The 23,955-nt window shown below is 45.9% G+C and overlaps 1 protein-coding gene across 1 annotated transcript in view; it reads left to right on the top strand.

The window, feature by feature from the left end:
• The window catches only part of FER1L6 (fer-1 like family member 6), a 251,737-nt gene that overhangs the window by 84,486 nt on the left and 143,296 nt on the right, over window positions 1–23,955 (top strand). Inside the window, exon 2 of the mRNA XM_062188016.1 lies at window positions 22,681–22,763. Coding sequence (XP_062044000.1) covers window positions 22,688–22,763 — 76 coding nt within the window. The 5' untranslated portion in view covers window positions 22,681–22,687. The remainder of the gene's footprint in view (window positions 1–22,680; window positions 22,764–23,955) is intronic.

Raw genomic sequence — 23,955 nt, 5'->3', positions numbered from 1 at the left:
TCAGAATTCATTGTTTAGAATCCCAAGTATATTCAGTTTGCCTATCTCTTGAAGATGACATCATTTAAGATATTCAAAAGCACCTGACCTTCTGACGATAGGAGCAAAGCTTTAATGCAAAGGAAAATGAATTTCCTTTTCTTCAAGGGAAGAATACGTTGTTTGAGGGCTGCCTGGGTCACTTGCTTTTTCTCCAGTCTCAGTAGTTTTATTGCACGTTTGGGCATAGGAAGGGAAGAGAATGTCGAGCCATCAATTCTGAGGCTCTTTAGCAAGGCTCAGGGAAATACAGGTGTGTGCTCGCTGGAGGGGTGGGGCTTAGCACTGTTTCTCAAACTGTAGTCCGTGAAAGACCAGTGGTCCCATGTTCCAGTCTCCATTCAGGGGAACTGGATAAACAATTTTCTTGTCAGATCAACTTTGGGAACCAAGACATTCTTTGGTGCTTTTGTACTTTTGAGGAGACTCATCACACATTAGCAGAGTGAGTGCATGTCAAAATGGAAGTTCTCTATTGGTAGAAGACCTACTTGTGATTCAGGAGACCTTGATCAGATGCTGTTAGGTTTGGTCCTGAAAAGCATATTCCAAGTTAGCATGAGTGTGCTGGAGACTGATCTGGGGAAACGCCTGGGAATGGGGGAAGGGAGCAGGAAGGCAGGACAGCCCCTGTGATCAAGGTGCAGGTCTGACACCTGTGAACAAGAGGAGGCAGGAGGGGGAGTTGGGCAGGAAGAAATGTCCAGGATAGTTTTCTCCAGGTGGGCGGGGAGTCTCGTGTCCCAAGTGGCCCAATAGAGGGGTCTCATACCCTGAAGGAGGGGACTGGGCTCGCTCACCTCCTGTGTTCAGTGATTAGCTGGGGGCAGAGTCAGTAGCATGGCCTCAGCGAGATGCAGGCGTGGGTCTAGGGTCAGGAGTCCGTGGTGCCCCAGCGTCAGAGACCTCAGCAGCACATGTCAGATTACCACCACTTCCAAGTGTGTCCCATGGTGGAGCAGGTCATTCAAGGCTTCTGCAGCCTCAGCAGGTTCTCAGTCCCATGGAGGCCCTGTCCTTCTACCTCACATAGCTGCAGTGACAGAACCACAAGTGAAGGCACTTGCAATGGAGAAGTCATCTTAGAAACACGGAGGAATGCTACAGGATGGCTGAGCCTTTCCCAGTGTATCAGCTGCTGGAATGGTGTTGTGCTCCTTGATCCCAGCACGCTATGTTAGTCATCACCGTCCCAGATATCCCACACGCCCAGCACGGGCTGCACATTTAACAGGGACTCCTGCAAATGTTGGTGGAGTTGTGATAACAACTGTTGTGAGTTCTCCGAGGAAACACTCCATGACTCACGCTGTATGTGGGATAATCAGTGTTGACACTGAAATGCATTCCTTGTGGCAGGAGGCAAAGAGTGGGGGAGGGTGGCGGTGCATTCTATTGATATGGCCTGCACTGTGCCTGGATCCCAACCCAAGGCTTCATGCTGAGGGTGTTGTTCTTCCCTGAGCAGGGAGGGTGGGAGACAGTCCTGCAGCTGTCTTGCTTGGCAGTATGTTCTTGTTTCTGAATTTCTAAAATAAATCTGAAGCTCATTGAATTTTGAAGACTACCCCCAGACTTCATTCTAGAGAACTGTACACCATCTTCCCCTCTGCCCCAACGTCTAATTCCCAGAGCTGTGTGCATTATCAACCACTTTGAGTCTTAGCAACTCAATTTCTTCCTTCTCAGAAATTATGAGTTTGGGCTAAAATGGCTAAGGGGCAAGTGCCAGGAAAGAGGGAGTCAAGAAGTAAAGGTGAGTTATACCTGGGCACTTTCTTAAAGGACTGAATGGAGCCTTTGTATTTGGTTTTAATCTTCAGATGGGTGGCAGTTTTGTCTAGTCCTTTTTCTTACCTTTCTTTGTACCACCTCAACACTCTGGAATGAACCAAGGTCTGAATTACTTGTGCCTACAATGGGTGCTGGGCAGACAAGGGAACCTGCTTGTGTCTTATGGAACTTTTTGTCTAATGATAGAGGTAAACACTAGTAAAAAAATCAAATACCAATAAAATTACAAATGGTGAAGAGTGATGGACAGAAAGGGGCTGGGACCTTGGAGAACTGAGAGCCAAGGGAACTGCTGAGTCTGGAGATTCAGGGGAGACCTTTCTGAGGATGGGGTGTTAAGTGACTCATGAAAGATGGGATGGTGTTAATCAGGCAAAGAGCTGTATTAGGGGCAGGGAGACTCCAGACACAGAGAGGAGTCTGTGGAGGGAGGGCATGTTCTGGTCATTACTGAAGGAAGGTGGTGTGGCCAGAGCAGAATGAACAACAGGGGAAGCAGAGCAGGAGGAAGCAGAGAAAATTGGCTCTGTGGTTGTCCATTTGGTGCTTCCCTATGATGGGCCAGCAAATAGTATTTATTATTATTATTATTATTATTATTATTTGACAGGCAGAGTTAGACAGTGAGAGAGAGAGAGACAGAGAGAAAGGTCTTCCTTCCGTTGGTTCACTCCCCAAATGGCCACTATGGCTGGCCAGTGCGCTGCGCTGATCTGAAGCCAGGAACCAGGTGCTTCCTCCTGGTCTCCCATGCGGGTGCAGGGCCCAAGCACTTGGGTCATCCTCCACTGCCTTCCTGGGCCACAGCAGAGAGCTGGACTGGAAGCAGAGCAACGGGGACAGAACTGGCGCCCCAACCGGGACTAGGACCCAGAGTGCTGGTGCTGCAGGCCGAGGATTAGCCTAGTGAGCCGCGGCACCAGCCAAATAGTATTTATTATTAACAGCTACTGTGTAGATGGATGATCTCTGTTGGTGTGTATTTATATCTGGATCAGACATAGCAGCCTCATTGGGGAAGGGGCAGAGAGAGAGAGAGAGACCTAAATTTTAGAAGAGAGTAAAGCATTAGATAGAGATTACTTTGGGCTCCCTGGGGCTGTTGAGCTCTGATAAGAGTTGCCACCAAAGACAAGGTCAAGAGACACCATTCCCTTGAAGAGTATAGGATTAGGCATTGCAGTGCTAACAGTGCCACCTCACGTTTCTAGAAGCCTCTTTTCTCATCTTTAAATAGTGAGGTTCAGACTCTCTGTCCATCTTTAATTCTAATTGGACTCAAGCCTCCATGACAAAATGGAAGGAGGGATACTCTAGGAAATCCGGTCTCCATCTGTGAACCCCTGCACAGAGGCCCCTTTCAGGGCTTCCATTTGCGACATGTATGGAGTGGACTGGGTGGGCTGTCAGGGATGTTGGAAGAGGCTGCCTCTGAGCTACTGATTGACCCGCTCAGTTCTCACCTGCAAACCTTCACCCAGGCTCTTCCTTGAAGTCCTGCACTTCGGAGGCTCTTGTCATTACCTGGCCTGCTGGTCTTTATTTAGGTCCCCCCAAAAGTGTCTGAAATGTTCGGAGTAGAGAACTCCAGACTCTGCTGTCCTGTGACATCATCAGAAATGCCAGTGGAACACTCAAATCAGTGTATTCATTTCCTGAGGCAGCTGTAACAAATGGCCATGAACATGGCTGCTCAAAGCAGCAGAAGTAAACCCTCTCCTACATCCAGAGGCCAGAAGTCTGAAATCCAGTGGCTGGCAGGAGCAGGCTGCAGCCCTAGGGACACCCTTCTTGCCTCTTCCAACTTCCAGTGCCTCTGTATTCCTGGCTGTGCCTGAACCCCTCCTGTCTCTGCCTCCATCATCTCCTCTGTGACCAACAAGGATGCTATGTACCAGCCTGTCATTGGACTTAGGACACATCCAGGTAACCCAGGGTAACATCATCTCAAGACCTGTCACTGGGTTACATCTGCAAAGATGGCAGTAAGGGCACACTCACGGGTTCTCGAATGTTGATGTGTCTCTCAGGGGACCACCACTCAACACACTATAGGGGGTGATCATAGGGGTATTGGACCCACCAAAATGCTTTCTTTTTATTTTATTCATTTTTCTCCATGATAGACTTGACCTTTTTGAAATGGCATCATGGGAGACAAGGAAATGCCACATGGGGGAGGGAGTAGGCTCCTGGGTCAAATGACCTTTGTCCAAATTCCAGTTATTACTAACTTCTCCATGGCTCAGTTTTTTCATCTGTACATTGGGTACAATAAAACCTGCTGGGGGGTTGGCTCTGTGGTGCATTGGGTTAAAATGCCATCTGCAGTGCTGGCATCCCACATGGGTGTCAGTTTGTGTCCTGGCTGCTCCACTTCTGATCCGTGTGCCTGGGAAAACAGTAGAGAATGGTCCAAGTGCTTGGGTCCCTGCACCCATGTGGGAGACCCAGAAAAAGCTATTGGCTCCTGGCTTCAGCCTGGTCCAGCCCTGGCCATTGCGCCATTTGTGGAGTGAATCAGCGGACAGAAGATCTCTCTCTCTCTCTCTCTCTCTCTCTCTCTCTCCCCCTAACTTTGACTTTCAAGTAAATAAACACATAAATCTTTTTAAAAAAAATAATAGTATCTACCTTTGAGGGCTGTTGTGGGCTTAAATAGGATAACACTTGTAAAGGCAACAAGAATTGGCCAAAAGTAAGATGCTCAACAAACATAAATCATTGCTATCATCATTATTACTAGAAGCAATGAAAATGTATAACAAAGGGGTGTGTGTGTGTGTGTGTGTGTGTGTAAGTGATGTAAGCATCCCGGTTTGATGGCTGGATGGCGGCTGGGCCCAGGGCTTTGCGGATAAGGCCCTCTGGAGGTTTGATCTACCTGTGGTTACCTGACTTGGAGTAAAACACATTGGTGACTCCACCTCTCAGGACTTGTGTGTTTGCTGATTGGAGTCTTAGGCTCTGGTGGCCAAGCTGAGCGGAGGGCATTAAATTTCAAACAGAGATAGGAAGCTGCCAGGCTGATACACACAGAAAAGGCATTTCCTGGGAGGTGGCTACCACTCGGGAAGGGGCAGCCAGGTGCCTGATACTGCTTCCCTGGGTCTGCAGGTTTCCAAGGGGAGCTTTCCTCCTTCCATGTCAGGTGCTGGAGTCTGCTGCTCTTCTGGGCTGACCTTAGGAAGTTGGTGAGTGTGAGACCTTTTGGGCCAGGTCAAGGTGAGGTCTTGCTAGTCAAGGTGAGGTCTGTTGCTCTGAGTTTCGCCCACACCCCTTGCTGTAGCCTGGGCTGATTCTAGCCCTTGGAGATGCTTGTCTTCTACTTGTCCCTGGAGACCTGGGTCATCACAGGTGAGGATGGGAAGAGAGGCTGTGTGTGTCTGAGCTTGCATGTCTGGCTGCTGTGTGGCAGCAGGAAAGTTCCTGACCCTGCCTGAGAAGTGGTGCACTGTGTCTGGTGCGCGAGGGTACCCGGCACCTGACTCTTATTGGGTGCCTGAAGACTGACAGCTGAGGCAGCCTGGAATGGAGCTCTCAGAGGTCAGGGTTGGATTACAGCTCTTTAGGTCTCTTAGCGAGACAAAGCAGGTTACTGTATCTTTTACATCTCAGTTTCCTCATTGGAAAATAGATAAAATGCATTGAACACCTCCCTAAGATGGCTACTGGGGGACTAATGGCAGGAAAATGTGTGTAGAGCCTTTAGCCCAATACATGGCTCATTCTCCAAGTTCAGTGAATGGTAGCTGTTCTGTGTGTCCCAGAGTACTTGGGACACTGGTTATAAAATGGGTGATTATATTTAACACACTGCACATTATATGGAGGATAATTGTGTATCGGCATAATCTCAGTGTGGTTTAGAAGAAGAAGGAGTCATAGGCAGTAAGAGACTTAACTGTTTCCAGCTTGGCTAATTGTAGCTCGGTAACTTTAAACAAATTGTCCAACCTCTCTGAGCCTTAGTTTTGTTGTCTGGAAGTAACAGTAGTAACTCTTTTCTTTTATGTGCCAGAAGCTGTTCTAAATGTTTTACAGATAAAAATTCACTCAATCCTCAGCATTCTAGGAGGTAGGCACTGCGTGATACCCATTTTACAGTTGAGGAAATGGAGATGTAGCCAGGATATGTGGTTTGCTCCAGGTCACACAGACTATAAGTGGTAGAGACCAAAGTTAGACCTGAGCCTATGTCTTACCCAATATGCTGTGAAAATGCTACCAATCTGTCTTCCCTCCCAGGACTTCTATTAGGGTTCCATAGGAAGTGCTCAGGGGAGAGGAAGGCACCATATAAATAGGACCCATGATCACTGCTTACCTACTCAGGGGCTGGTCTCTTTTCTTTATGTCCAGGGCATAAGCACTCTTTAAATTGGGAGGGATGCATTGTGTTTATGTACAAACATTCAATATATGGATTGCTTCACTTCCTATTGTGCTCACATCATACAGTAGGGACCAGTGAGGCCTTCTTCCTTGGGGGATGTGTGAGTTTAACATTATTTTAAGCAGCAAATCTTCTGTTGAGTTTCCTGGTCATGAGGCATGACATTAGACCCCTTCTCTTTGGTGTTTCCCAGTTAAGACTGGGAGGGACAGAACTGGGAAGCCTCTGAGTGTTTGGGACTCTGTGTGCTTGGCCCTGGACTGGGGATGAAATCTCAAGGACAGTGATCTTGGAGAGGTTGCAGGACTGAGAGAGCTCCCTCCTTTCCATAGGGCTCCACTCCAGCTTCTGCAAGGGCGATGGGAAAAGTTGCTGAGCAGAGCCCTAGAGAACACTTTGGCAGAGTGAGGGAGAGGAAGGTTGGCAGGATTCCGTTGTAACTGGGACCCTGTAAATCTCCCACAAGAGGCTTGTTCAAGATAAGTTGTTTTGTAAAGTCTCCCGGATGCTATGTTTGATTGCACAGGTTGATGGATGAGCCTTCAGGTTGGTGTCCTTTGCAGGAAGTCAATGAAAACTGAAGCAATGAATTTCCAGTGGGACATTTGCTTCTGACATAGTTTCTCAGGTATGGATGACAGAAAGCGGGCTGTAGTAATTGCATTGAGTTACCTGATCATATTTCCACATTTAACTGATTTAGAGAGGATTTAGAGAGCTTCATTCGACTACACTAATTAAAGATTTCACTCTTGGAACAAATCAACTTGAGTGAAGTATATTTTCCCTCTTGGCTGCAGAAGTCATTAAGGAACTCAGGCAAGCAAAGGAGACAAGATATTTGCAGGCTGTACTTGAAATACCATGGTTGTTCACTTTCAATATTGAACTGCTTTTACTCTGAACAGATGTGACTTCCATTTTTCTTTTATAAGTACATCCAGAAAAGTAATTAGGCTATCACTTTAAACTCTTAGCGCATTTCATATTCTGAAGTGAAGCAGTTTTGAAGGCAAAACTATTTTTGAATGAGACTTCAGGGTGCATGTTATCAGAGTTAGTCTGGCCTGGGTTTGGAGAGGAAGTACCATAGGGCTCCAAGCTGCTGAGGTCTTAGCAAGCAGCCACAGGGTAAATGGATGCCCAGAAGGGCTAGCTCTTTCCAGAGACAGATTTAGGATCTTGAATTGGTTCCTTCCTTTCTCTGGATCTTAGTTTCACTATCAAGTGGGTCTTGACTGGTAGTTTCCAAAGTTAAGGACTTAAGCTTATTCATACATGTATAAAATAGATAAAGATGGGTTTCCTTAAGTTGAAAGGATGGGAGGAGGGGAGGTCACCTGGTGACCTACTTGCTCTTTGCTGTCTTCCTTCCACCCTGTGCCCTTGGGCAGATACATAGGCCTGAAATTGACATCCTTCCTAGCTAACATATCAGGACTGCTTTTGCCAATTCCTACTTTAGCTCAACCTCTTTCTCTAGCTATTCTGCCCCAAAAGAGGGAAAATTACTTAATTATTTGGTCTCTCTCTCTCTCTTTTTTTTTTTTTACAGGCAGGGTTAAACAGTGAGAGAGAGACAGAGAGAAAGGTCTTCCTTCCATTGGTTCACCCCCCCAAATGGCCACCATGGCTGGCGCACTGCCCTGATCCGAAGCCAGGAGCCAGGTGCTTCCTCCTGGTCTCCCATGCGGGTGCAGGGGCCCAAGCACTTGGGCCATCCTCCACTGCCTTCCTGGGCCACAGCAGAGAGCTAGACTGGAAGAGGAGCAACCAGGACAGAACCGGTGCCCTGACCAGGACTAGAACCCGGGGTACCAGCGCTGCAGGTGGAGGATTAGCCTAGTGAGCCATGGCACTGGCCTGCTCTCTTCTTGACCAAAGTTGTATAGTCCTCTTATGATTCACTCTGAACTATTTTTAGATAATTTAATTTTTATTAATATAGAAGGAACAGATTTCATGTATTTTATAGATACAGTTCTAGAAATATAGATACTTCCTTCCTTCTTTCTTTTTTAATTTTTGTAATAACATATTTTGAAAGGCAGAGTGAAAGAGAGATCGATCGATCTTCTATCTGCTGGTTCACTCCCCAAGTGGTCACAACAGTAAGGGTTGGCCCAGGCTGAAGTCAGGAGCCAGGAAATCCATCTGGGTCTCCCATGTCGGTGACAAGTACCCAGGTACATGGGCCATCTTTCATTGCCTTCCCAGGCACATTAGCAGGAAGCTGGATCAGAAGCAGAGTATCTGGGTGACACAAGCAGTGGCTTAACCTGCTGCACTTCAACATCAGCCCCAATTCTGAACTAATCTATCTTGCAGGAACAAATCAGACTTTCCCCTCCTCATCATTGTGTGTTTTGTGGGCATTTGTGGCCATCAGCTCATCATGTTGTGAGAAGTTGAGTTCTTCATCTCTGGAGGCCAGAATACAAGGGGAGGCTCCCAGTGCACAGAGTTTTATTTATTTGATTAAATAAATATATTTTGGATACTTAGTTTGCTATAACAAAATACCCAAGGCTGGGTAACTTTTAAAGAATAGAGATTTACTTAGCTCATGGTACTAGAGGCTGGGGAATCCAAGAACTTGGCACCAGCATCTGGTCAGCACCGATGCGGGATGCTTGCTGACATGTGACATGGCAGAGAGCATTGTGCAGTGAGACAGAGCAACTGTGCTAGCATGGGTCTCACTTCCTGTTCTTTAAAGCCACTCATACCATCATGGGGACCCCACCCTCGTGACTTCATCTAATCCAATTATCTCCCCAAGGCCTCACCTCCAAATACATGAAACCTATGAGTTTGGGGATTGAGTTTCCAGCACATGAACTCTTGGGGGAAGCGTTCAAACCAGCGAGTACTTTTACGTATGAAACACTGAAGTATCTCCCACACCTTGTGAGAACTAGCAAGTAATATATTGTCCACATCAGCAGTCTGTAAGAGGATGACCACTGGCTGATGGTGCAAAGGACCAACACCATCTTTTACTATTCGAAGTCATTGCTTATGCAAGTGAGAACAATGTAGGTATGCCTTCCTACTCTTGAATTTCTCTGAAGTGCAAGAGAAGTTTGGGTTTTAAATACCAGAAAAAGAACAAGATTATCCCATTAACTCACAGATTTTTCCCTTGTCATTCTGAATTACATCGCTATGGAAAGCATCCTACCTTAATAAAGGATAGTTATAGGGCTTCTTTAGCCCATAATACCCTGGTTTATGGTTGGATGTCAGTGCCAACACACCCTGGACTCACGGCCCTCCCCATGCCATCTGGTCTTTTTTTTGACAGGCAGAGTGGACAGTGAGAGAGAGAGACAGAGATAAAGGTCTTCCTTTTCCATTGGTTCACCCCCCAATGGCCGCTGCGGCTGGCGCACTGCGCTGATCCGAAGCCAGGAGCCAGGTGCTTCTCCTGGTCTCCCATGTGGCTGCATGGTCCAAGGACCTGGGCCATCCTCCACTGCACTCCTGGGCCACAGCAGAGAGCTGGACTGGAAGAGGAGCAACTGCGACAGAATCTGGCGCCCCGACTGGGACTAGAACCCGGGGTGCTGGCGCCACAGGTGGGGGATTAGCCTAGTGAGCCACGGCGCCAGTCTACCATCTGGTCTTGCTATTGGTTGCTTATCACCAATCCAGAGTCCCTTATCCACATGGTGAATTCCCCTTTCCCCCTGCCATCCCTCTGGAGTCCTTTGTTTTCTTTGCTGCCAGTGAACCTCAGTCAGGGGCAGACATGATCATCAGAAATATTTCTGGAAACATTAGACCTTAAAAGTGTACCTGTTCCTTTCCTCCTAGAAATTTCTAGACCCTGAGCAAATTTGCCTCTTCCTTCCCAATTAGCCTCTGAAATGTGTATTCCCAAGGGCAGATGGGAATGGAATCTTGGTCAAGACCTCCAAAAGAGCCTCATCCCCTGAGACCTACTTACTATAGCTTCAGACCAGAGGTCCTGGTCAGGCCGTGCATCCTTGAAGAGGCTCTGCTGCAGCTGCCCTATTAAGCTCTTCTAGTTATAGAAGCAATAGGAAGCTTTGCAATATTCCACCTGGCCAGCTTCTCAGCCACAACCACAGGGAGCGGTCAAAGGTGTTACTGTTGGGTGCAAGTTGTGGGAAAGTGAGGAGATGATTGGATGGTCTAGGCAGGCAGAGAATGAAGTATCCTTTTTCTATTGGTTAACATTTCTTGTATCCTTTTTAAAACCCCAGATGGCTGGCTCCATGTTGTTCTTACAATAAAATCGAAGTCCCTTTTTGGGCTTGGGTTTCTGTATGTTCTGCTCCATGCCCAACCTCTCTGGATTTACTGTCTTCTGTCTTTCCCTCCACTCCTTCCTGCAAACAAAAAGGGAGAATTTTTTAAATTATTTGTTTGTTTTTATTTGAAAGGAAGAGAGAAGAAGAGGGAAAGGGAGAAGAGAGAGAGAGGGAGAGGGAGAAGAGAGAGAGAGAGAGAGAGAGAGAGAGAGAGAGAGAGAATATTAATCTCCCATCCATCCTGGCTCACTCTTTGAATGCCCACAACATCCAGGACTGAGCCAGGCCAAATCCTTGAGCCTAGAGCTCAATCCAGCTCTCCCACAGGGGTGGCAAAGACACAACTATTTGAGCCATCACCACTGCCTCTCAGGGTGTGCATTATCAGGAAGCTAGAATTGGAAGCAAAGCCAGGACTCAAACCCAGGCACTCTGATATGGGATGTGGGCATCCCAGCTGGCATCTTTTTTTTAAAAAAAGGATTTTATTTATGTATTTGAGAGGGAGATTCACAGAGAGAGGGAGAGATGGAGAGAAAGGTCTTCCATCCACTGGTTCACTCCCCAAATGGCCGCAATGTCCAGAGCTAGGCTGATCTGAAGCCAGGAGTCAGGAGCTTCCTCAGGGTCTCCAATGTGGGTTCAGGGGCCCAAGCACTTGGACCATTTTCCACTGCCTTCCCAGGCCACAGCAGAGAGCTGGATCAGAAGTGGTGCAGCTTGGACATGAACTGAGGCCAAATGGGATGCCTGTGCCACAGGTGGAGGCCCAGCCCACTACACCACAGAGCCACCCACCACCCCTGCTGGCATCTTAACCACTGTGCCAAGTGCCCACCCTGGGAGATTTTTTAATACTACCTCTACTTTTGCCTCCAGACCTTTACTGCCACCATTTCTTCTTCTTAGAACTCTGTGTGTAGTCTCAGGGTTGGCCTGTGGAAGCGTGTTCTTTAAAGTCTATGGAGAGGAGAGGATCATGGCTAAAGTCATGTGGATCTCCTGCCTGAACATGATATTTGAGGTCATAGACCTTCCAGAACAGGGCTGGGTGGTATTTGGAATGAGGTTCACTGAGCCCCTTTCAGGCCTGTTGGCTGCTGCTGCTCCAAGGCTGCCAGTCCCTCTGCTTCCCATAGCCAGCCTTTGTGGAAGGAAATGCTTCTGTTGTATCCTCTTGCAACTTCAGGCATCTGCAGGAACATTGGGGATTTCTCTTGGGTGGGTGTCAAGCAAATACTTTGAGAAAATATACTTTGGCAAAAACAGTCACCACCATAGTTACAAAGGCAGAGAACTCATTTCCAGAGATATTCAAGGAACAGAGTATATTGAAGTTAAAGGTGGCTTGAGCAGAGGAATTTTGTTAGCCTTTCACCACTGAGCTGCTGTGAATTTCCAGGAGACTGGGCAGAGTGCATGCACTGTACATACAGTTATCTTGCTGTCAGGTTTTGGAGCCTCAGAGAAAGCAGACAGCTGTGGAAGAAATCAACCCCAAGAAGATAAGGCACCAGGATGTCTCTTGTAGTCAGAGGGGATTTTTTTTTTTTTTCAGATCTGACTTTGCATCTCTCAGAAAGTTTGTCAGGATGTTTTAATTCTGGAAAAGATCCTTAAGAAAGGTGTTATATTGTGAATATAGGGAGAGGGACCTGAAGTGCTGGCTTCCAAATGGTTAACAAAGTGCAAGGTTGGGATCTGACTCCAGCTTCTGGACTGATTATTGTCGAAGGCAGGCATGCAGTGCTTGTCCAAGGTCTGCAGCAATGAAGGCCAACCCAAGGAACTGAAACAGGGCTTGCCTTAAGAGCCAACTACAGGAAGGGAGCCCACTGATCCTGCCTCCCCATTCCTCCATGTGTTCAGGGCGAGAACCTCGAGGTATCTCTGTCTCTCCTGAGCCCCTTGTCTGGCTACCTGGTTTGAATGGTGCCTGCCTGTGCCCACTATTTAACATCACCTTGGGCAGGTGGCCTAATCACTTCAAGTGAGTTTCTCCTCCTTAAATAGAGACTAATAATGCCTCCTCTCGAGGCTGCTGTGGTCATTAATTTAATTACTGCCTGTAAAGGAACCAGACACAATAGGTACACATTACACTTTCTCTCTTTCCCGCCTTCCTTCTCCACTTCTCAGTATCTGAATGCCTTCCTTGACTCTTTCAGGCTCATGTGTCATTCTTTCCTGCACTCTTCAAAAACTCCTGGTATCCACCCATGAGAGCACTTCTCATATTGTCCCTTTACCCTGTGGGTGTGTATCTACAGTCTCAGCCACACTGTGTCTCTGAGCCAAGGACTCTTATCTACGTATCCTGGTAAACCTACCTAGTGTGGTTCTTGGAACATAAAAATGGCTCTCTGTACTTTTTTGGTTGGCTGTAAAGAACTGGTGGAGGAGAAATAACCAGCTTATAAAGGATATTTAGGTGTGATAGATAGGAGATAATAAGAGTGCCTTGGAAAGGGGAGTGATTTCAAGAAACGGAGACAGAATCTGGGTGACAGCCAGAGTGATGCACCATTCAACATAGTACAAACGATTTGCCAGGCCCCAGAGTGGATAATTCCCTCTTTCTCCACAGCTCCAAGGTGAGTATTAGGGCAAGGCTCAGCTTCTGACGTTTTACATTATTCTCTTTTCCTGTGTTTTCAGTCTTGGAATAACGTTGAATTCTTCTGTCTTATTTTTAAATAGGGCCAAAAACTTCAAAAAAAAATCCTGTGGAGCTTTTTTATCTCTGTCTGACTATCTACCTACCCAAAATTCAGCATTCATTGGGCCCTGCTATGTGGCAGGCATTGTGTTAAATACTGAGGGTAAATGCATAAGCCAGTAATGCTTACTGCGTTGCCAAGCTCAGCATCTAATGAAGGGGAATGATGTTCTTTCAAGTTAACTGTTATGATCCATGTGATAAATGCAGGTAAGAACAAATGGTCCAGAGGAAAGCATTACTTGTCCTTGCAAAATAAAAGAACACATCACACCAAAAGAGGTAGTTGATTTGGGACCATAAGAAAGATTTAGCTGTTGAGAATCACCTTCAATGAAAGGTCTAGCGTGAGACAAGTTCATGGGCAAGAGAATGTGATGAGTTTAGGAGAAACTGTTTATCGTGCTGGAGTACTGGGTTCGAGGGTCAAGTGCTTTATTGATGGGCTGAGGTTATATGGTGGCAGAGCAGTAAGGGACAATTATAGAACTCTGGTTCTATTTTATAGTAGAGTTAACATGTATATTCTATGTATGTATATGTGTATGTATATCCTATAAATACATGCACTTTAATGTTTACAAATAGTACGCTGAATCTGTTGGCTCCGTTGATCTTCACAAAAGCCATGCATGAAGGCGTAATGCGTTCTCCACCTTGTAGATAAGAAACAGGCCATGAAGGATTTGCTCCAGGCTACATATTTAGCAGGTGGCTGAACAGATACTTAAAGCTAGGGTTTTTGATTCTAAAACCTATAGTTTTTAAAAACTAAACTTTTTATAGGAACATGACAGATATATAGAACACGATGCAAAATCCTTAGTTTATGACTTAAAAATATTCACAAAGTGGATATTGTAAATAATACTCACAGAATCAAGTTGGGAAGTTTGACAGTTTTCCAATACTGCATTTTTATTTTTATTATTTATTTTATTTTTAAAGCTTTTATTTAATGAATACAGTTTTCATAGGTACAACTTTAGGAATATACACACCCACCCTCCCTTCCCCACTCGCATCCCACTTCCTACTCCCTCTCCCATCACATTCTTCTTCAAGATTCATTTTTTTTTAAAGATTTATTTTATTTATTTGAAAGAAAGAGTTACAGAGAGAGGTAGAGACAGAGAGAGGTCTTCCATCCACTGGTTCACTCCCCAGATGGCTGCAATGACTGGACCTGACCGATCTGAAGCCAGGAGCCAGGAGCTTCCTCCGGGTCTCCCACACGGGTGCAGGGTCCCAAGGACTTGGCCATCTTCCACTGCTTTCCAGGCCATAGCAAAGAGCTGGAACAGAAGAGGAGCAGCTGTGACTAGAACCGGCGCCCATATGGGATGCCTGCACCTCAGACCAGGGCTTTAACCCCCTCAGCCACAGCGCAGGCCCCAAGATTCATTTTTAATTAACTTTATATGCAGAAGACTAACTCTATACTAAGTAAAGATTTCAACAGTTTGCACAGGCACACACACACACAATGTAAAAAGTACTGTTTGAGAACAAGTTTTGCAGTTAATTCTCATGGTACAACTCATTAAGGACAGAGGTCCTATATGGGGAGTAAGTGCACAGTGACTTCTGTTGTTAATTTAACAATTAACACTCTTGTTTATGACATCAGTGATCATCCGAGGCTCTTGCCATGAGCTGCCAAGGCTATGGAAGCCTTTTGTGACCACAAACTCTGTCAGTCCAATACTGTATTTTTAAATACAAGAACACGGGCCATCCTTCCATTTTTTATATTTTATGATTTATAGTGTGGACATCTTGCTCACTTTTTTTGTTCTTATTCCTAGATTTTTGAATTTTTGATGCTGTTTTATCTTTTATTTGTGTTTTAATTTATAATTCTTTGGCTTTGGTACATCGAGGTACAGTGGTTTTTGTGTATTGATCTTGTTTCTCAATGCCCTGTTGAATTCACTTAGTAATTCCACCAAACTTCATTGAATTATAGAGGGCCTCCTGCACAGGGTTGGATACAAGGATGGTAGCAATCATCCTTGTTTCACTTCCTTTTTTTAATCTCAGGGAAGACTTTGAGGTGTATTCTTGATTCGATGTTAACTCTAAGGTTATTGTAGTCTTTATCAGATTAAGAAACTTTTCTTCTCTTTCTAGTTTTCAAACATGGGTGCAGCATGAGTAGGTTTCAGGAGGGAGAAAGAATCCAAGAAGAAGCACTGTGCAGTACTGAATGAGGGCAGGAGCCATGTGATACAGAGGTGGGAGAGTGTGGGAGAGATGAGCGGGATTCTCTTTTTCCTTGGTGGGTCTTACTTGTTCACTGCTTAACTCATGAAAGTTTCGAAAGGGGATTAACACCAAGAGATGCCAGTATTCTTCTTCTCTGGATATCTCAACAGTGTTCCTTAAGACACTAATAGATATTTCACTATAAAAGTGTGGACAAATCCATTTGGAAAAGTCTGAATATTATATTTCCCTCTTGGAGAGTCATGATACATATCAGCTTATTATAGGATCTGTGAATCCTGTAGCAAAGGTGATTATTTATTTATTTTAAGGATTTATTTGTTTATTAGAGGAGAAGAATAACAGAGATGGAGACACACCCACCCACTCACACATACACCCAGAGAGAGACAGAGAGATACCTTCCATTGGCTGGTTTACTCCTCAGTGGCTTCAATGGTCAGCATGGGCCAGGCCAAGCCAGGAACCAGGAATCCCTCATGATCTCTCATGTGGGTAGCAAGGGCTCACCAAGTTGGGCCATCCCCTGCTGCCTTCACGGGTACATTAGTAGGGAGTAGGATCAAAAGCAAAACAGCTAGGACTTGAACTGGCACTCAGACATAGGATGCCAGTGTGGCAAGTGGAGGCTTAAGCTGTCATGCTGCAATGCTGGCCACATAATTATTTAACTTAACAAAGCACCCATTCTTTTGTCTTCAGTCTCTACAACACCAGAAAGTGAGGTCCAGAAGGAATTTCATAAGCCTCTGCACCCATTATGAAGTTTAATGAATCTCACTTGTAACAAAGTCTATTATAAGTCAGGTATTGGTATTCCTGATGTTACAATCATACCTTCTTTCTCCTCCATGTTTTCAAACCCTAATGAAAAATAGACCTAGGCATACACAGGGATCAGCATATCACTCTTGTTGGTAAAGCTGGGTTGGCAGAAGTTGCTTGGATTAGAGGCCAGATTGATTTTCAAATACTTCCCTGTGAATCAGGTGGACTCACCCATTCAGCTGCAGGAAAGAGGGGCCCCTGCCTCAGTGGTTACTTCTTCCTGGCAGTCAGAGCAGAAAGGGGGATGTAAATGTGCTGGGGAAAGGTGGACCCAAAGAGAGGATGACCACACGGGGATGGGAGCTTTGGACCTCAACCCTTCCAAGGAGAGAAATAGGAACCAGTGGATGCCATACTCTTAGCACTCCTCTGAAAGATAATCAGGAAAATATGCGAAGTCGATGATTTTGGGAGTGAAGGAAAACAGAAAGCCTGAAGGAGGTGGGAGTTTGAAGACATTTAAGCTGGGGGGTGGGGGGTGGGAGCAGAAGGCTGCTTGTCCAAGTGGTGAGAAGTTGACTTAAGGGTTGATTCCTTGATGTTCAGGAGATCAGAGAGCAGAGCTCTGATTAGCTTGGTTATAAAGACGACAGAATAGGACAATTGAACCATTTTCTCAGGGGCTCAGGTAAGGCAAAGGTTTGCGTTTGAGAAGATCTAGCATCTCGAACTGTGCTGCATCAATGACATTGACCTGCCAGTATGTTTCTCTGTTTTTCTTGCGCTATCACCAGCCCAGTCTTGTCTGATGTGCTGATATTTAGCATAGAAGAGCAGCCCAGGAGGATGGAGGCCAGTGGCCCCAGGCTGAAAAACAATCCTCCACCCCTCAGGAAATAGCATCAATAGTGGGCACCATTGTGCCACAGGCTGGGTGAGAATCATGCAAGAAGAAAGGCTACAATTTCTTAAGGCAATTCTACAACAACATTCTCCTATCACCTTGCCCTTGAACATTGGCAAGTAATTCTGAAGAGCTTTGAGAGGCTAGCTTAGCCTGGCTTGGCTTTACAAGAGTAGTTCCAAATTATTCCTGAGTCATCCTGGTCCCGAGAAACCATAGGAGGAAGAATTAATTATCATCCTCGCAGGTGCATCTGTAAAGCTCAGCTGACTCTTGAAAGTGAAATCTCAAGGTTTGTAATGACTGTCAAGTTATAACATTTGAATATTATTATGATGGCTGATGGGTCTGGAGTATACAAAATAAAGATCTAGTGGAGAAACATCCATTTTCTAGGACAATGAAATGGGAGACTCCAATTCATATTAGGTAACAACAAATTGGTTCCTATTGGATTGGATGTTAGTGCCCAATCTATTCTTGCCTGGGACCCTTTTGATCCAAAACAGTAGTGATCTTTCTCTCTTGAATCTGAGGATTCTGTTCCTCCAAGGCTGGACTAATCCTGTGCATAAGTGGAAAAGGAAGCCAGTTCTAGGACTGATTGGAGGGATGGGGGTTGAGTGGAAGAACAGTGGGTGTTAGACTATAACATTCAGCCTTCTCAAATGTATCCATCAAGTAGTCTGACTTTGTTAAATTCTTTTGTTCCTTACGGTTAAGATACCGCCTTTTAAAAATAGAGACTTCTCTTTGAGAGGGTAATTCCTTGGTACCAGGAGTTTGCAACCTGGATGCACATTAGAATTTCCTGGGAAGTTTTAGAAACCACTGAGTCTTGGTCCCATCACTGACCCATGACAGCAGCCTTTCGGGGATGGAATCTGACTAGAGATGGGAGCAGTTTCAGAAAGTTCCTCTATATAAATTAACTAGATAACCAAAGTTGAGTATTGTTGCCTTAAAGAAATAGGATATTGGGCCTGGTGCTGTGGTGCAGTGGTTTAAAGCCTTGGCCTGAAGCGCCAGCATCCCATGTGGGTGCTGGTTCGAGTCCCGGCTGCTCCTCTTCCAATCCAGCTCACTGCTATGGCCTGGGAAAGCAGTAGAAGATGGCCTAAGTCCTGGAAGAAGTTCCTCACTCCTGCCTTCAGATCGGCACAGCTGTTGTGGTCAACTGAGGAGTGAGACAGTGGATGGAAGATCTCTCTCTCTCTCTCTGCCTCTGCCTCTGCCTCTCCTTCTCTCTGTGTGTAACTCTGACTCTTAAATAAATAAATCTTTAAAAAAGTTCATGAAAAGTGCTTATTTTGAAAAAGCTATGTGTGGATTTTAAAATTATGTTGTGCCAAAATAAACTTATCTTTTAATTGTATTTAGAACTTTTTGAAGGGCCTTTATAGCTTAGCTTTTTTAAGTTTATAAGAGTTTTCATGTTCATAAATTCACAACTCAGCCAAAGGCTTGTTTTGTTTTACGTTTGTTTTGTTTTTGTTTTTCCATATTGGGTGTTAGTGGTTTGAGTCTGGAAAGTGAGATGCATAGGTCATATCTGTGTCTTCCTAGGTGGGGGAGAGAGCAGCAAGGGCCAATACATCATTGGCACAATCAGCTCAGTGTTTGGCCACTTGGCTTGGAATGCTTCTACAGTATACTAGAGGTGGAAAAGATTATTCTAGAAGGGGAATCTGGTGACATAGATGGGAAGCTACATGGCAACCCAGGCTGCGAGCAATTTTCTAACCCTGCCTTTTGTACCATAGACGTGACATTAAATACGCTATTTGTAGAGCTTTTTAAAACAGTTCAGGTTGAGGGCACAATAAAGCCATCCATATAGCATCCCCGCAAGAAAGAGAAGAGTTAACCTAATGGCCATTCTCTGAAGACGAGGGTCAGAAGAAGAGGCTGGAGGTCAGAGAAGTCTCACAACCAGCCCCAGGGTCATAGATAGCAGTGACTTAGAGGTGCCCCAAACTCCAGTGGTTCAGCTTAGCTTTCGATGTGCTGGACTGGCTTCCTCCTTGGCAGTGCAAATCCTAAAGTTCGACACAAGATGATGCTACCTGAAACAGATAAGCTGAAGCAAGTCTAACACATGCCACGTTTTAATGCTCTTATTGTTTGAATACAGATACCAGAGTCACGGTAGCTTTCACCCTGAGGAGACCAGGTTGGTATGGGGGTTTCCGTGTCTCATGACTTATCTTGGGGTGAGCTTGGGAGGAGACTTAATACAGGGGAGCCTCATTTTTATGGAAAAATGGAATTAAAAGATTGTTTTCTTTGGTGCAAATAATTCTGAAACTCATGGATAGTATTTTCATAATATGCAAGTTCTAAGAACTTTTGGAAGACCCTATATAGATTCTAAACCATATACCTCATCCTTCTGTGGAGTGGCAGGGCATCCCTGCTGGGGGAGCAGGGGTGTGATGGCAGCTGCCTTGGAGACTTACCAGGTAAGTCTTCCCAATTGGACAGTTTTTCCCAATATATTGGTTGAGAACCCCTGACTGCCTCTCATTTGTCAGGAGGGATAATCCCAGCAGTTTGCTTGTGGTTTGTTATAAGGATCCTAGGAGATAATGAGGGCACAGTAATGTTCTGATGTATGGTAAGTGCTCAGTACAGGTGCAAGCAATTTTAAACACATCTTTCCTTGTAATCAGCATTGCAATAATGTGTAGCATGCTCTATACTTTATAAACATTGCTTCCTATTTTTATATCACCTGGTGAATTGGATGAGAAATGTCCTTCTGTCACCTGCGAAGAAATATGCTCATCTAAATTAAGTCTCCAGCCCCAAATGCTGGCACTAACAATTGGAGTCACGCAGGTCCCCTCAGCTGGCTCTTTGTGCCAGCCATTCACTTTCTACTGCCCTGTCTGCCAGCAGCTTGATGGTTCTGGGCTGGCGAGCTGTGCCTCCTCCCTATCGCTGGATGTCATGGGTCTTTGAAGGAGAAATCAATTTTCTCCACGAAGCCTTCTCTTGCTGGGAGTCCTGCTGGGCGTGCCCTTGATGACTGACTCACAGTTTCAGGCACACAAGCTGGTGTTTGTAAAGTTAACATCAACCTACCCAAGAGGGTCAAGCTGGCTGTAAATCCTCTAGGCACTTCTGAAAGATTTCTTTGGCTTATTCCGTATGGGGATCAGGGCTTCTCGACTCTGATTCTGCCCAAGATCAGTTGTTGAAGACACTGATATTTTTATCAAGTTTCTTAGGTGACCCTACTGGGCAGCAGAGTCAAGAGCTCTTGGTCAGAGGGGCAAGGGTGCTTATCTCTAGGAGTGGCATGTTTCTCTCCTGCCCCTGCTCACAGCAGCATCTTTGGCCATCCTCTGATGCCCTCGTTACCAGCTTCCCTATGGGAGAACTCAGAATAATGAGGCCATCCATGGTGAGGAGGTCAGCTCCCTAGAGGAACGTTCTGTCTCCCTCTGGCAGATGCTGCCATTCATTACTAGCAACTTCCTGTTTGTGGATGGAAGTAACTCAGCCTTGTCAAGTAGTTTGCAGAATCCATTGGCCAGGTTCCCAGGAACGCCAGGTTCTGCCTCCATGAACTGATCATGGCAGTGAGCCCCTGGGCACTACAGATACCAATCCCAGATTTGAACAGGTCTCAGCTTGGTTCACCCACTTGAAAACAAGATAGCAAACACCTTCATGGCAGATTCTCCCGTAGACTTGTCAGAAAAGGGAAGACCCTCCTTGTGTCATTTTCCCTAGACTCCTGGGAGGTAGGATGATGTGACCAGAGCATGATGGCACACCACAGGGAGGAAACGCTCCCTCACACCTTTTGTACTGTAGATACTCTCCCAGGTGTTTTGCCTACTTTGCTTCATTTTATCCTCACAGCAGTTCTGTGATGTAGGGAATTTATTTTTTTTTATTTTTAAAATAAAATAATTTTTAAAATAATAATATTTTATTTTTATACATATGAGGAACCCGAGGCTCAGAGAGGTACTGTGATTTGCCCAAGGAGTTGAATCTCGACCATGACTGAAGCTGATTCTTTCCATTCTGCTGTACCTCAGGGTCTTGAGGGACCCTGATGTCCCCTGGACCAGTGCCGCTTTCTGATACTCACCTCCATGAACAGGAAACTCATTCCCTTCCCAAACAGCCTATTCCATTGTTCAGAGAGCACTGGTGTGGAGGCCTCCTTAACTTCTGGATCAAATAATAATATAAACTGTACAAATAACAAGTATATAACTAAGTAGTGAATGGACTAAATGGATGTCTGTCTCCTAGTATCTCCTGGCCATTGATCCTAATCCTACCCCTTAGAATAACAATTAGAATAACTAAGGTTTGTTTGAGCAACTAGTTATGTCCTGGGTACTCTGCTAAATTCTTTGCATTTATGATCTCATTCCACACACGAGGGCCCTGAAGTTTAGAGAGGCTAAGTGACCTACTCAAGGTCGCTAAGACAATGGATTAGGGCCTGAGCAGTCTTGACTGTGGAGTCCCTGATCTTAACTATTGCAGTGCACCACTTTGTAGGTCAGAAATATGTGAGCCAACGGGAAGACTTGGGTTCACTGATGTTCATGCTTGCTCCAGGACTATAGAATGTGCACTGGGTAGGACTTGAGCATTTGCTGCTCTCTCCTCCCTTCATCCAGCGAACACTTTCTGATTCTTCTGCCTCCCTCTTCTGAGGATGGCCCCACCAGCCTTCCTGACTCCAGGCCAGGGCCTTCCTCCGAACTCTGGCCATTCTTCCACCCACAGCCATGAGCTTTTCAGCCCCTCGACTCCAGAGAAGGATCTCTCTGGGCAATGGCAGAGTGTGGGGAAGGTTCTGGTCTGTGGGAGACAGTGGACCCAGGGCCCTGTCCTGTGATGAGAAGGAGGCTCAGAAAGTGCTTCCTGCACATGGCTGAAAGTGACAGTCATGACAGTGGCTGGCATATGGGGACATGTACCAGGTGTCAGCTGGGTCAGTCCCAGGGCCTCTTGACTTTGAAAATATCCTGATATCATCTGCAGAGGGAAGGGGTGGGCTTACACCACCCAGTGGTTACACGCTGGACTCTGAACTCACATGGACCTGGCTTCCAGGGGTATCACTGATGCTCAGGTGCTGTGTGACCAGCTTCTCTGGCCCTTGGCTCCTCATCTGTGAGATGGGTAGGAGAGGGTTGCTGTGAGGAGTAAACAATGTCATTTCTCCTGAGCGCCCAGCTCAGTGCTCGGCATGGGTGAGCCAGGAGAAATGGAGAAACACTGGCTGGGGCTGTTAGTAGTTCCAGCACGTCTCATCGCAGTGCAATGTCAGGTACACCTCACGATTTCTACTCAGATAAGTTTTTGTAGTTTCTGCAAAAGTAAAGCAATCTGGAGAGCTGGCGAGGTCATCCTGACACTTGTCTCTTTTTGTGGGGAGATGAGGGTGCCAGCTGGCTTTCTGGAAAACTCAATGTGCTTATGTGTTTTCTTTTTCCTAGCATATTTGACTGATTCAAAGTTTCTGTTACTACGTTCTTTAGTTTTTCTTCTTGTTTTTTTTTTTTTTTTCCAGAAAGGGGATGTTTGGGCTGAAGCTAAAGAAGAAGAAGAATAAAGCAGGAAAGGGGTTAATCCTAGCCAACAAGGCTGCACAAGGTGAGGCGTGGGAATTGGGTGCTGCGAATATGGTTTCTGTCTGTAGGAATGATGGGGAAACTTGCCACCTCTGCCCCTCCGGACCCCACCCATTACAGTCATAGGTCCAGCAAAACCGCTAAAGCCTCTGGTCATCAGTTCCAACAGGGGTGGGGTGGGCAGCTCTGGGCCATGGAAGGGCTCTCCTATGGAGGTAGTGACAGGGTTCAAGCACTGTTTCTATCCGAATTTGCTTTGTTACCCAGCAGAGGCTGCTCTGAGTATCCCAATTAGTGTCTCTGAGTCTCAGTTTCTCCCTTTATCAAATGGACATGACATGGATCGCAGGGCTGACCTCCTATGGCCATGAGGATCTTTTAAAAGTAAAAATGAGGATCGCAGCTACTGTGGGGATGCCTTAGGCACATTGCTTCACTGAGCCCCTACTGTCTCTCCAGTAAGGGTTGTTAACTCTGTTTTACAAACGAGGTTACAGAAACAAAAAGGGAGTAGGTCAAGGGTGGAAAAAACCTGTTGCAGAATTTGCAAATGAAAAGTAAACATGCAATGCCATGGTCAGGGAATTATTAGGAATTTCAGAAGATGACGGCAAATGTGATGCAGTCCTTCTGAGCATGGCAGCCCTGGATGGCCACATGGGCCCCAGACTCCTGAAGCTGGCCCTGGCAGTGGCATGGGGGTGGAAATCCCAGCTGTCTGACTTTCCAGCTTTATAGTGGGCTACCTCCTTCTCCAAAGGAGCAAAGCCTCAAGTTGCAGTGTGAACCACTCCAGTGGAGGTCAGGGCTAGCAATGGGTGTTTGCAGACACTCAGCGTCTATTGAAGCAAATTGGATCAGTGGCATCCAAGTGGATAGGTCATGGGTAGTCCTTGGAGACTCCTGCATGGCTCTGGCAACAACAAGGCTTTCTGGACCATTCCTAGACCAAAATGGTACATTGGGTATAATCCTCACCCTTCTTATCTCCTTGGGAGACTGCTTCTCTGTCATCCACTGCAGCTGTGCTGTGGTCTTATGCCTCACCTTCTCTATACCGTACCCAAAAGTGATATTGATAATAATGACTAAGAGTTGCTCTTGGATAGGAAAGGGGGAACCTTGTGTTTTCAGTGGGGACAAGGCTTACAGCCAGACAGACGCACTTGTCTATTCAGTCAAATGGGCAGTGTCAGGGAGTGGAGTCCAGAAAA

The sequence above is a fragment of the Lepus europaeus genome, chromosome 4 (genome assembly GCF_033115175.1).
Source record: "Lepus europaeus isolate LE1 chromosome 4, mLepTim1.pri, whole genome shotgun sequence".
Lineage (NCBI taxonomy): Eukaryota > Metazoa > Chordata > Mammalia > Lagomorpha > Leporidae > Lepus > Lepus europaeus.
Note: the sequence above shows the minus strand (reverse complement) of the source record. Positions and strands in the feature narration are given on the sequence as shown.